General features: G+C 37.0%; 1 protein-coding gene across 12 annotated transcripts in view; it reads right to left on the bottom strand.

Moving 5' to 3' along the window:
• ESRRG (estrogen related receptor gamma) overlaps nt 1-13,557 on the bottom strand; it is a 404,778-nt gene that overhangs the window by 42,668 nt on the left and 348,553 nt on the right. For all 12 annotated transcript variants that reach the window (XM_082049951.1, XM_082049949.1, XM_082049944.1 and 9 more), the window contains 2 exons: nt 9,762-9,872; nt 5,523-5,684 (listed from right to left, as the gene is read on the bottom strand). In XM_082049951.1, the coding sequence (XP_081906077.1) occupies nt 5,523-5,684; nt 9,762-9,872 (273 nt within the window). The remainder of the gene's footprint in view (nt 1-5,522; nt 5,685-9,761; nt 9,873-13,557) is intronic.

Genomic DNA, 13,557 nt, shown 5'->3' with positions numbered 1-13,557 from the left:
TCCTGATTCCCCAGGAGGCTCAAGTTATTATCACTACAAATGCCTTAGTCAGCATGAAACAGCTCATACTCTGTTGCATGTTACATGAGCAGTAAACACCACAGTTACATGTCCACCTGTCTCGGGAGAGAGAGGCACCCTGTGAGAAGGAGCTCTAGGACAGCTGCAGTAGTCTTCACATTGTCCGATATGGTCCTGAAATCAGCCAGCAGCACAAGAGAATAAAGACCTCAACCTTAGCAGAAACAACAAATTTTACGGCAGCAAGCAGCATGGTACACCTATGCCCCTTGCAGAGCTGAGATTCTGTATTAGCTGCCCCAAAAACCATCTAGAGAGGATTTGGGCATAAGCAGGATGCTGGCAAACAGCTGAACTGTATGGGATTATATACACCAGGTAGTTCCAACATATTATTTCAGTCTGTCTTCAAAGGCCTACGGACATGAATACTACCCTACCAGGAAGACGTAGACTCCCTTTTTACAAGCGGTCACATGGAAAAGACGAGGGGTAATGGGTAGAAGTTACTCCTGTGGAAATTCCAATGGGACACAAGAAGGAAATTTTTCACAATGAGAACAGTCACTGGAATAATCTCCCCAGAGAAGTGGTGGATTCCCCAACATGGGACACTTTTAAGATTCAGCTTGGCAAGGTGCCTGGGCATCTTATCTAGACCAGGCTTTTCCCAGGAAAGGTTGGAGCAGATGATCCTTGTCCCTTCCAACCTGGTATTCTATGATTCTATTATTTTTTTCCCTGTCATTCAAGCACATGCTGTATGTCCAGTAAGATGTAAATATATACCTAAATCATATCTGTATGGATGTACCATATATGCACGCTCTTGTGCTTTTCTGAACATTAGCTTTCTAAAGGTGATTATGGTCAACTTTTTCTCTGTACTTTTTCCTACATGGGGTGGTATTTCTGAAACAGATGATGATAGAAGGGCATTTTAGAAATGACAGCTCTACAGCACATCATGTTCTTGTTCAGTATTTGAATGTTTAACTATACCCCTGAGAGCTCCTTTGGGAAGGAAAGCTAAAGTGTTGTCCTCCGCAAAGAGTAAGCTGGAACAATAATGTTTCATAAAACATTAACACTAAAATATTCAAAACATCCTTGGGTTTACTCCATCAAAATCACACCCTTCTTTTTTTTTTTTTTTTTTAATGCTGGCACCAGTGGCAGTATCAATTTCTAAATATTCCCTTTAACACTGTTCTTGCTAGCAAGACAGGGACACAGCTGAAGACAAGCAGGATTATTTTACTAAATAATGTAAGCAGTTATTTTTGATGTATTAGTCTGATTTACTGTTTCCAAACAGATTTTTCATTTTAAGTGCAAAAAGTTGATTTCTATAGTCTGGCTGATGTTTTTTCCTGCATGTAATTTTTTTAGAGAACATTTTGTCTTTAGCTTCCTGTTATGCACACTTTTAAGAGCTTAATGTTTCCTGCTTCAACTTAATATGAAAGAACATTGCACATTTTTGCTGAATGTCAATGAGATAGTTACATTACAGAAATCGTGCCTAAATGACTCTGATACTGTGACTAGGTATCAGCAGAAATCCACTCTATACTGGAAAAGAGTTTAATTAATATAATGCAATGAATATAAAACAAACCTCCCCAAAATACAGTGCAAAGCGTAGGAAACTTAACCACCAGTAAATACTGAATTAAGCATTGCTCCCTTATTTAAAAGGTAAATAAAATAAAACAGTCTTGCAGAGGCCTCGTAAATATATTTACAATTTATTTAGGTCAGTTCATTGGGGTATTGTCTCATCAGGCAGGAGAAGAAACTGCATCGGTCTCTCCCTAAGCACCTTCAGTATTTTACTAACGAAGTTACAGTACATCGGAATATTTTAATCTGACACAAAGAACAACAATAGATCTGACTGTTGGGCTGATAATCTTCTTATCACACCCTGTGAAACCTAGCTCTAATATTTGACTGAGCCTCCATTACTCGGCAACACATTCTAAAAAGGCCAACAATGGAGAGAGAATGAAGTGGAGTGTGGAAGTACCTCCATATCTACATAAAAGAGATTAGAGGCGACAGCGTTCCATTTTACAGCTCAATCATATTGTGTTAGCATGCGCTTATCCGAGCGCGGATGAAATTGAAAGAGAAATAAAAAAGAGTCAGGCAGATAGGAACCAGAAAAGCGAGGCATGAGCAATTTCCAAGGATATAAAAGGATGCTAATGGCGGGGCCCTGTCATTCTTAAAAAGGGCTATTAGGGCACCATCATCTGTTCTGGTGCCCTTACGCTCCTCTAACTAAAGTCAAGCGTTTCCTAATGCCATTGTGATCTTTTTCTTCTTCAGATAAGACATGGTCATGTTTCATAACAACACACTTTCCATTTATGTGATTTATAAATGCGAGGAGACTAATTCTATTTACTGATAAAGGCTTTCCATATATATTTTTCTTTCAATATTTCCTTTTGTAGATGGTATAGACTTTTTGTTCAATAAAAGCAACTATTGAAATGTCTCCAATAGCCCAAAAATACTAATGATTTTATGAAAGTATTTGAACTTTGTGTAATTTTAAAGCATTTTTTACTCCACGGCTACAATGGGAAACAGTTGTCTAGTGCAGAATGTTTATGGCATTGTTACCTTTTTATAGATAATCTCATTAAAAGACTTTCTGTTAGAATAGCAAAAACATCATTTTGGTTTCTTCTACAATGACAAATTTTACTTCGAATTACAAAGCTTTACAGCTGAGATCTTTCTTAGTTATTAAGCACCTGATATGTAAGGGCCTTTAATTACATTGAACCTTAAGAAATCACTATAGTAAAGAAAGATTTGCTGATTGCTGCTTTGCTGTGCTAGGCACAAATTCACTACTGATATAATTAATCGATTCCAAGAGATTTACACTGAGGATTTACTTAGTCCGCTAAGCTACAGTGAACTTTCATGCAATTTGCACTCATTTCCTATTTCATCCTTTCTCTAACTCATCCCTTTTCCAATTGTTATATTTCTGCCTATAGTAACATTTGTTAGCTTAGAAAACAGTCAGTTAACACCAACCCAGCTTCTTCTACATGTGGTTTTGTGCCAGACACTAGCTGAGCGTAGGCGGTCCAAGTTCAGCAGCACTCCATCATTCAAAACCAAGCCACAAAAGCTCAGCACATTTGTCCTTTAGCATGTCAAGCCCTTTTGTATTTTGATTTTTGTGATGCCAGACAAGTACAGATTTTATCACTGCCCTCTGTTACCAGAAGGCTTATAAAAAGATTATCTTTATTTCCTTTTTTTTTTTTTTTCCTTCTCATTCCTAAGTGGAGTCAGGTGAGTAAACTTAGCTAGTATGGCTTTACCACAGCAGGTGTGTTTTTGAGTTTGCCTGGTAATGAAAGGCTGCCTCATGGCAGAAATGTTCTTCAATTGGCTCGGATCAAAGACTTTAAATTTTCAAGGCCAGTTTACAGCATCTTTTACCTTCTCCACACCAACCAAAGCCACCATTTTAATTGCTGCTCAGTCTCATCCCTCTCCTCTTCCAACCCCTCCAGCCAAATCAGAGCTACACAGCACACTCAAGAATCCAGCTGTCGGAAGTTCCTCTGCAACTACTAGGGAGCGTGACTGACTTCGAGAGCTACTCTATTTTGCTTAAGGTAATCTACGTATCTTCCAAAGCTGAAACTCAAACTCACCTATTTAACTCAAACTCACCTATTTAACTCATTTTGACTTCATTTGGGGTGCTTTATTAGCAACCAGTGTAAGACGAAGTAGCTAGTATAATATAGAGTGATGTTTAAATTAGTTTACAATTTGCTTGGGCTCATCTAGAACTGCTCTGAACAAAGCCATTCAGAAATGTCAGCTGTGTTCCTAACCACTGTAACAAATTGTTGCCTGAACGCTGCACACCTAATGACTTCAAATTAGCTTCACTGCGATATTGCCTGACAGTTCGTTACGACTGTTAGCAACATAGCTGGCGTATCATGACCAATAAATTGGTTTCAGTGTGGGCTGGGAAAGGGACTTCCATCAATTTGATTAAAGAAATTACTGTAGCATTCAAAGCATAAAGACAAACTAGTTTAAGGAGACAGAAATAAGTTAACTGTACCAGAAAAACATGGCTTGTGATACAAAAGCTTGTTTATACACCATTTGTAGCGCAGAAAACGACTACATTTCAACTGTGTCGCATACTGACTATTTTAGAGTCTGTAGGTTGTTGTTCCTCATCTGAAGTAAAATAACTTTACACATATGTACAAGTTAATTTTATTACTATTCTTTGTTAGTGTTTACATTTATTAACAATGACCCAGAGGCACCTACCAGAAGAATGGAAGCCTTGTGCTGGTTAGCACAAGGGGGAAAAAATAAACAAACAAAAAAAACCCAGGAAGACTATCTCTATTTCTTTGCAATTTCTTTTGATACTAGAAACAACTGTGATAATCAAACAATTGACTGGATTATTTGTTCTAATTTTAAGTATCCCAAAATCACGTTCAAAATTAGGATATTACATTATTTAGAGAAATTAAAAGATATCAGTTCTTATATTCAATAAGGCTCCACTACCAAAATCAGAAAACTAACATGCTGATGAAAACACACCAACATGCTCACTCACCTGCTGGACTAGAAAAACACCTTAAGAAAACAAGAAAAAAAGCTCATCTTTTTTGTGTGAATTTACCATTTGTGAAAGGTCACAGACTGAGAATCCTAGAGACTCTCTGTAAGATTGCGTGCTAGCCCACAGAGCAAGCACAAATACCTCGGAACTGGGGAAAAGAAAATATACCTCAAATGTTACGTGAAGAAAGTGGTAATCTGAGAACCTGCTTCTGATGACCCTTGCTTCTCTTGCTAACAAGGGTGCCAGTTAGCTTTTACAATAAGAGCATATTTATGTGATGAAGCCCGCAGTCCACTTCATGTAGACCAAGGAACTACTAAGCTGTAAGATGAACCTTTTGGTACAATTCTGTTCTCTCTGCTGAACTGCTGGTACAATCCAGCTCTCACAACAGTTCATTCAATGAAGAGAACAATTCCTCTGTGCCATGCCAAAATATAACTGAATTTTTGAACCTCCTGTGGTCAGTTTAAGAGAGTGTTGCCTTTATGGAACAGAGTAACTAGACTTACATTCGACTACCACTGACTCAGATGAGTACAGAGAGCGCACTCGCATTACCCTTCATACCACCCTAACGCTTTGGATGGCAAGCCAAGTTTATTTTAATAAAAGCAATGCATGAAAAAAATTCATTCACTGAGCAGCATGTAAGACTTATTAACATAGCAACGATAAGTGTTTCAGAGGTAAGATATATTATCATCTAACCTATGTCCTATATGAAAAAACTGGAGCCTTAAGAAAACTTTACACATTCTAGTGAGAAAACAAATGATATTTTTTACCACAACAGAATAACTCATGCACTGATTTCTGTATGTCAAGGGCTTGCAATGAATACCATACGTACCTGGAATATGCTTAGCCCATCCAATGATCACCACCAGTTCTCTGTCTGCCAGGTCACAAAGAGTGGTAAGTGCTTTGATGTCACTGTCTGGAACAGTGGGGTCAGGCATAGCATAGATCTTCTCTGGTTCAGCCACCAGCAAATGGGAGACAATCTTATTATCTGTAAAAATGGTCCACAGAACAAGATCATCAGTAGCATCATTCTACTTTTTAAACAGATGGTACATATTTCAAAGTGCACAAGGATTTGTCTTAAGATACTGGACCTAATTAAACCTTCTGGTAACTTCACTGGCTTCTACATGTGCTTACAGCCCAAACAAATCTGATTAACAACGTTTATCAAACCAGAAATGTATTTTCTTAAGAAAATAAATGTTATAGGACCTAGAAATATATGATCACCTCCTAGTATCGGAATACAAACTTTGTAGTAATAAATTCATTTGTTATAATGTATTTCAGACGATGTGAATAGAACAGTTCTGCCTTTCTGTAATTACCTGAAACCCTCCTGGCTCCCCAAAGGCAGGTGTAATTTTTGAGGGAGTAAATACCCTAAACCACTAGTGTAAACTGTTCCAAAAGAAAAGGTCTCAGGACTTTCTCAGTGCTCATTATCCCTTATGTCTTACATTAAAATGTTAAGAATGAATCTGTACTCCTTGGGGCCCACGCTGAGAGAAAAGCAGAATATTGTCATCTATTTGCTTTTCAGTAAAACACACAAATTTAGAATCATGTATGAACTCAGCTTCTTTAAGTACAAAAGAGCCAGTCAGGAATAGCTATTAAAATCAATGAGAATAAAGAATATAAGACTAAGGAAAGTATCAACAGATATAGACCATACCTCAGAAAACTGGTTTTGTGCAAAGAATTATACTGTATCATACTCACACACTGGTTATTTTTATCTAGATAGTATTTTCAGTCATGTGTTTTTATATTTATTTTTTTCATCCAGATGAATTGTGAAATCTATTTGGAATAACCATTTAAGTTAAAAGGAAAAGTGAAAAAAAAAAAAGAGTAGAAGAGCCTGGAAGATTTACAATACAGTTTTGCTATTCTACAAGTAGGATAAACATAAAATGAGCATTATATCCACATGGAGGCACAATGGAAATATCACTATACAGGAGCCTGACTTATTATTCTGTGAAGGCAGAACTGAAAAAAGGGAAAAGGACTAATTCATTAAGCATTCTAATACAGGATACATTACTATACTTCCCAATATATTTATGATTTACCTTTCATGGTAGGTACATCTTGTGACCTGAAATGCACCACCAGAATTTAAACCCCAAAGAGCACCCTTTACTTGAATTTACACTAATCTGTTCCCTTCCTTAGGATAAAGAGTCACGGCACTTGACAGAATCAGTATCCTCCCCTTCCACATGTAAGTCAAGGGGTGGACCATACTGTCCTCCTGTGGGGGAACACGATGGGGATGTGACTTGCCCAGGAGCGTCAGAGTGGGTCCCTACCCGCCCATGGCTGATTTCCATAAAACACTCACTTGATTCAGATTTCTGATACTTTACTGCTCTTGTGTGTCAGAAGTTGTGATATATGTTAGCTCTTCATAAAATAAGTGCAAGAGCCCACTGGAAACCATCACATCAAGCATGTTTTATTACAAGGGGATATATTCACACTTTATATGAACTACAGGAACCATGCCAACTGAGTAATTCTTGATCTCAATATTCTACTGATTATCAAACTGATTAATGAGGAATTCTATTCTTATTTAAAGATGACAGATGGTAGTTTTAACTTATATTGGCAAGCAGCATATTTTTTATACCGTTTTTTCATATCCTGTTTAATTTCACACAGAAAACACCATATTTTTAAGTGAGAAAAGATAATATTGCTTCTTTCCAAATTCCAATATTTTTACATGTATTGAAAAGTACAACACATAAATTAGAGTTCCTTAATATCAAAACACATGTAGCTGAGGACATCAACTTTTTGTAGATCATTCAGCAATATTGTATATTCTGACTCAGGATTTACAAACTCTCAAATTTTTTTTATTTTCACAATCAAAAAGATGTGCAGGCTGGCCATTAGACTCCACTGTAAAGCTGGAAAATCCAATAAAGGCCAGGAGTAGGTGTAGGAAAGATCCTCCAAAGGCCTGTTCTTTCTCTCTAAGGGGAAAAAGGCTACCTGTATTGGAGCATGCATTAGTATAGACCATAGGAAAATCTTGAACGTATTCAGAAAACTCCATCACTCAGGAAACTGAATAGCCAGGAGCACTGTTTCTAGGTAAATCTTATTTAATGTTTCCCTAATTAGAATCAATAGAACCCAATTTTCATTCCTGTGCCTTTGTTAGGCACAAACTATCAGTCAGGGTCCAGAAAATCTCCCAGGTTACTTCCACACAAAACCAATTCAACTGTTTCAAGTCTTGACACTTATCTGAAAATTAAGTTTTATAAATGTTTGTTATAAAAATGTTTGTAACCGGACAAGCTAAGGAAAATGAAGGGAGGCACTTAGATAATGAGTAATGATTTATAAGGAAGTTAGTTTATCTCAGACAAATGGAGCTTACAGAAATTGGTGGTTATCATCTTAAAGGTAATATAATGCACTACTTTGCAGTAATCTTGGGTTTACACAGAAATGCTCATGATTCAACACAACAGTGTCAACCTCTTTTCATATTAAAGGGCTTGCGGGTTGGATTTTTTTTTTTTCCTTGTTTGGGCTTGGCTTTTTTGGTATGCTACGCTATCAACATTTCTACTCAATGACAATATCAAGTAAATGAAAACCCGACAATCTGTGCACCCAGGAAAACTAAACCTCTAATGAAATTAAGCATTAGAGTTTATTAAATTTTATTGTATTATCAGAAAGTTTTTATTATAATGTGCAAAATCTGCTTAGTGCAGCCCTAGATTGTATTTACAGAACGGTGGGACAGCTTATGGAGGCTGAGTAGAAGATGCCAGATTGGACAATTGAAGGAATATAATCAGCATAATGTTTTTTGGAAAGGCAAAAGGAAACTATGCCATATGTTCACTTAAGCCTTAATTTTATGTAAAACTGGCTGTTTTTTCTTTGACACAGCTAAAATGCCCTTTCACTTAGAGTTCAAAGACTGTTTATTTGATCTCCAGATCCCCATATGCTCAAACGTATTGTACACAGCACTGTCCCCTACTGGGGAACATGAACGGAAACAAATTCCATTTTCCACACAGCCAGGTATTTTCAAAAGCCTAAAACTGGCATGTGTGTTGTCTGAGGTGTAGGGGCAGGGGCAAATGGAAGACAAGGAAGAGTTTGCCCTCCTTGTTTCTCTGGCTTATTTCTCTATTTTAGAAGCAAATTAACCTTCTCAGCAGGAGCAACTGGACTTGTGCATTCTCATTCTGAATTTGGAAGAGTTTAAAACACTTGATACAGCATGTATGCATTTGCAGGGTAATACACTGGCCTCTTGCACTACAGCTATAATGCTATTAAATTTACTTCATGGAATTAGTACAGTCGCTGCTTGAGTTTATATAAGCTGCAAAGCAAAACCCCTAACTATTTTTAGTTAATCGCAAAGAGGATGGAACTTGTATTTTAGCAATGAGATGATCAGCGCGCTCTCTCTCTCTTAAATTCAGCCAGGCAAGATACAATCAAGGACACTATTAAAACATAACAAAACAAAGCAAAAAAATCCATAAGGGTACTAGAGCCCAAACTACCAATTTATGCTTGTTATTAGTGTGGCATATTGCTGTTTTAATCTAATGCTAGGTAGTGTATTAATCTACTGGTATAAATTAATGAGGCTCTTAATGCATTTTCATTGGGAGGCTGAGCAGTCAAACTCATTTACTTAGTGAAAACTACAAAAATCACTTTCTTGTAGAATCTGAAACTAGAAGCTTCAATGAACTAATGATCACAGCATGAACCATTTTATGTACCACTGAAAATAAAGATAACCTGTAAATGTAAAATTTGCACTGCATAAACCATGCTTTTATACACTTCCACCTGTAAAAATATCCTTTGTTCAACTCCACTTGAGAAAGATGAGCATATTTAAAACAAAATATGTTAACAGCTAAATGGATATAGTGTTCATAGTAACGGCTTCTGACCAAACCCTTGTCCCAGTCACAAGCAGCTTAGCAAACAGGGCTACGAGTCAATACCTTGTGTTCAAAGAGAAATTTTGTATATCTGGTGTACTCACATGGCTTTTTTGCTGGCTGAACTAGCTGCGGGTTCAGGTATGGGCTATTCTCTGCATCTATTCTGCGCTTGTACTTCTGGCGACCTCCACGTACTCTGTCTAGGCGGACACCTATATTGGGAAAAATAAGCAAACATGTCAATAAATATATTACAAGGATGCCTTTCAGGTAACAATCTTCTATCTCCTGCCTTCCAATATTTATTTAAAATGTATGTTTAAGTCAAAAGATTAATTTTAGAAAGCAAGGGAAAGCAGCACTGCAAGTATTTGCAAGTTGTTTAGATTTTCACACATGCAAGACTAAGCATACAACATAATTTCCTGTTCATTTAAAACCATTTGTTCATTTTACATATTATTAAAAACAGCTAACAAGTTCAGTTTCCATTTGAAAGACTCTGATCTTAAGTTGTCTTTGCCAGAAGCAGAAGTTCAAAGCTGTAATAAACAGCACGGATACACAAGGCTAACATTATGAGTAGAGAAGTACAGTCAAAACCAATGCTTTTAATTAACATGGACCAACATGGCTAGGCAATACATAGTAAGTATCCTTAGTAAAGTAAGAACATACACGTTGCTTAAAGACCCAAAATGGTTCATGAGGGTTTGAAAGAAACTGTGTGGATGTTCACTGAGATGTCATTAATGATGAATTATAATTTGTGTTCTACCTCCAAATTGTTCATTGCTTCAGTAAAGCATTCAGCTACCTGTTTTGTATGGATATATAGGAATTTACCTTCCTAAAACAAGGTATAGCTGCTCTCATATACAAAAGGAAAAAAGGAAGGGAAAAAAAAATAAGGTAGGTCCTATAAAGTAATGAAGTATTTTTATTTCCTTTGGACTCACCCAGGCAGATTTCCAGACAACCAGGATGAATGTCAGTATAACCAAGTAGTAACATAACACTCAAGTTGAAAATCTCAGCACATATGCAGGGCAACAGGACAAGTAATACCAAGTGCAAAATTTGTCCCTTATGACAAGGATTTAACTCAACAAGAATGCGAGGACGCATTACGTATCAGTGATCCCTGAGAGCATGTAATACAGTGCAGCTCACTTCCTTACTTTTCATTGTCTTATTTTAGCTGTCCTGCCTCTCTCTATCTTTTCTATTGCCATTATTCTGCCCCACTCTACTACTTCCCATCTCCCTGTTCTCTCTCTTGCAGGAAATACCTCCAGAACGGGTTTCTGCACTGCACAGAAGCCACCGCCCAAGCCGTTACAGTTTACGTGCACAGCAAGAAGAACACAGCACTGAGCTGACAAGTTGCCCATGAACCTGACCAGGTAACACAATCTAGTTGCCAGGAAACATCTTTCATCCTCAAAAACCAGAGAGGATTGAACGGGTTTTGGTGAAGAAAAGCCATTTTGCTCAACAGCCAGAAACCCAAGGCCAACTCTTGCTTTCTTCTTAATTTCTGTTTTGTTTTGTTTTGTCTTTTTTCCCCTGTTCTATCTCCTTCTCTCTAAGCTGGCATTAAAAAAACCCACACCAGAATCCTCACTAGCTGAACCAAGGAAGACGGCAGCTTAGAGACCGAAGTCTGTACTCCTCTACCAGCAGGGAAGGTTTTGCATGCATGGGGTTTTCATTCACCCAGACGGACCGTTGGTATCTATGAAGGTCAGAAACACAGGAGACACTTGGCTTCGGTGTCTGTAAATATAGTGCAGTGAATTCTGTACAACAGTGCTCGATAGTTTTTGCTCACCAGGAAAGTGGAAAGTTATCACCTGTATTTAACATTGAAATTTCATTTGGTTTACTGCAGAAGACTAGTTATTTCATTCCCTTAAGCTCAGGGAGTACATCTCTCACTGTATGTTAACAATTATATTTTTGTGAATCACACAATACAAATAATAAAACCAATGAACCACATACTCAAACAGGTCAGTGTATAATTACAAATGAAATCTTTTATATGGTATTTACCTCTTTCAGTACCAAATTTGTGACCTATTTGTGGGCTAAGCTCTCTTATAAAATTTAGAGTGATGCAATCATCAAAGTATAGTTATTTTTGTTTTTAGAATTATACTTACAAATGCATGAACTACAACAACACCTCAAGAATTGAAATTCAAAGGCTTTTCAGAGTTAATGATGATTCAGTATTCTCCACCCTTGAATTGGGAGTTTGAGCTACACCTGAAGCAAATGCCACCCAAGACAACACACCGCTATAAAAACACATAGCAAAAGACAAAGGTTTGACAGCTGAATATTCAGAAACAGGGAGAGGATTAGAACAAGCCACATGCAATATTGGTGGGATTACGAAAAAGACTGCCCAGCAATTGAAGAAAAATAGACAGAAAATGATTTCTGCATAATTCAGATGCCATCCTTCTTTCTGCTGCGGAGCAGATTTCATAGTGATAAAAGATGGATAGCATCAGATAGAAGTATGTTTAATCAAAAAGTAATGGAACTGTAGCTTAAATTAAAATAATATCAATCTACCAAGATGAACAATTTTTTACCTCCTTTGCATTTGCCAATATACACATTCAAGCCATGCACATACTCAATGGAAGGAAATACAGATGAATATCACAATAGCAAAATTATAAATAGATCCATGTATTCAGCTATTATACACAGCTATACCTATAAATACAGCTACTTTCTTTTTTAAAAAGAAAAAATAGAATTCTAAATAACTAAGAAGTAACAGTATTATACATTTTAAAATTACCTAAATCTATAATTTAACTTATTCCAAGGTGAAAACATTTTTGATAGCATAATACCAACAGAATATAAATTAGAGGTTTATAACCCTTTCATTAAAACTGATACAGAGTTTATAATAATTTTAGCTCCTTAGCTTTCCTTGTTTCTAGTACCATTACAAAGTAGGTATTTTAGAACAAATTTCTGATAAATTAACATACCCTAAGTGGTGTTTTGACTCTCAACACTCTTTACAGAAGTAAACACAATGCAAAACACCATTTAAGAGTGTACATCCATCTGATATTCCATAAAAAACTGGAGTTTGGCAGATGGTAAACTGAAATCGATAGGTTCCTGTGTTTATGCATGCATTTTCCCCTGTTACTCCTACAGCTTGTATAAGCAAATTCATTACATAAAGGTATTTTTATCTGCTCTCAAGAGAGTAACAGTTTATGCCTTCTTTGTTAGAGAAGAAAGAAAAACAATGTTGTCCTCAAAGATACTCATTTGCTGTGGGAGGGGCTTAACATCTCAATCACAGCGCTAATTGCTATAATTCAACACATACTCTGTACTCAGACCATTAAAGTGGATACCGCGGCATTTAGCTACGGTACAGGGAGAAGTTAGGTAGACCTCTACTTTAATTCTGCTGTGCATGTGGCTTGCCAGTCTTCAGCAACTCCATTCACTCAACCTATCAGACCTCAATCAGCAAGTGCAAAGAACGATATCCACCCCACCTACATAAACTGATGGCACATCTCTGAATGAACTGCGCTGAGTATATAATCACTACATTTTTTTAAGGTCAAATAATCTACTAGTGTCACTGAACAAAGCTCCACTGAACACAAGCAAGTTGATTCTCTGCATTTCCCACCACTGAATTTCATTTTTAAATTCTTCAATAGAAAAACAAAAGCCCAAATGAGAAGAACAGGGAGGACTACGGTGGCTCTAATGTAGTACAAATAGAAAGAACAGGCCTGCTACCAGTCATGAGATGATTTCAACAGTCAAGTGCAACATTCACTTTATACCTCAGGGCAAGTAGGACTCACAAGCTCATCTGTTCAGGAGTGATGG

The sequence above is a fragment of the Streptopelia decaocto genome (genome assembly GCF_964273445.1).
Source record: "Streptopelia decaocto genome assembly, chromosome: 3".
NCBI classification, from domain to species: Eukaryota; Metazoa; Chordata; class Aves; order Columbiformes; family Columbidae; genus Streptopelia; species Streptopelia decaocto.
This window is presented reverse-complemented; position numbering and strand designations above follow the sequence as displayed.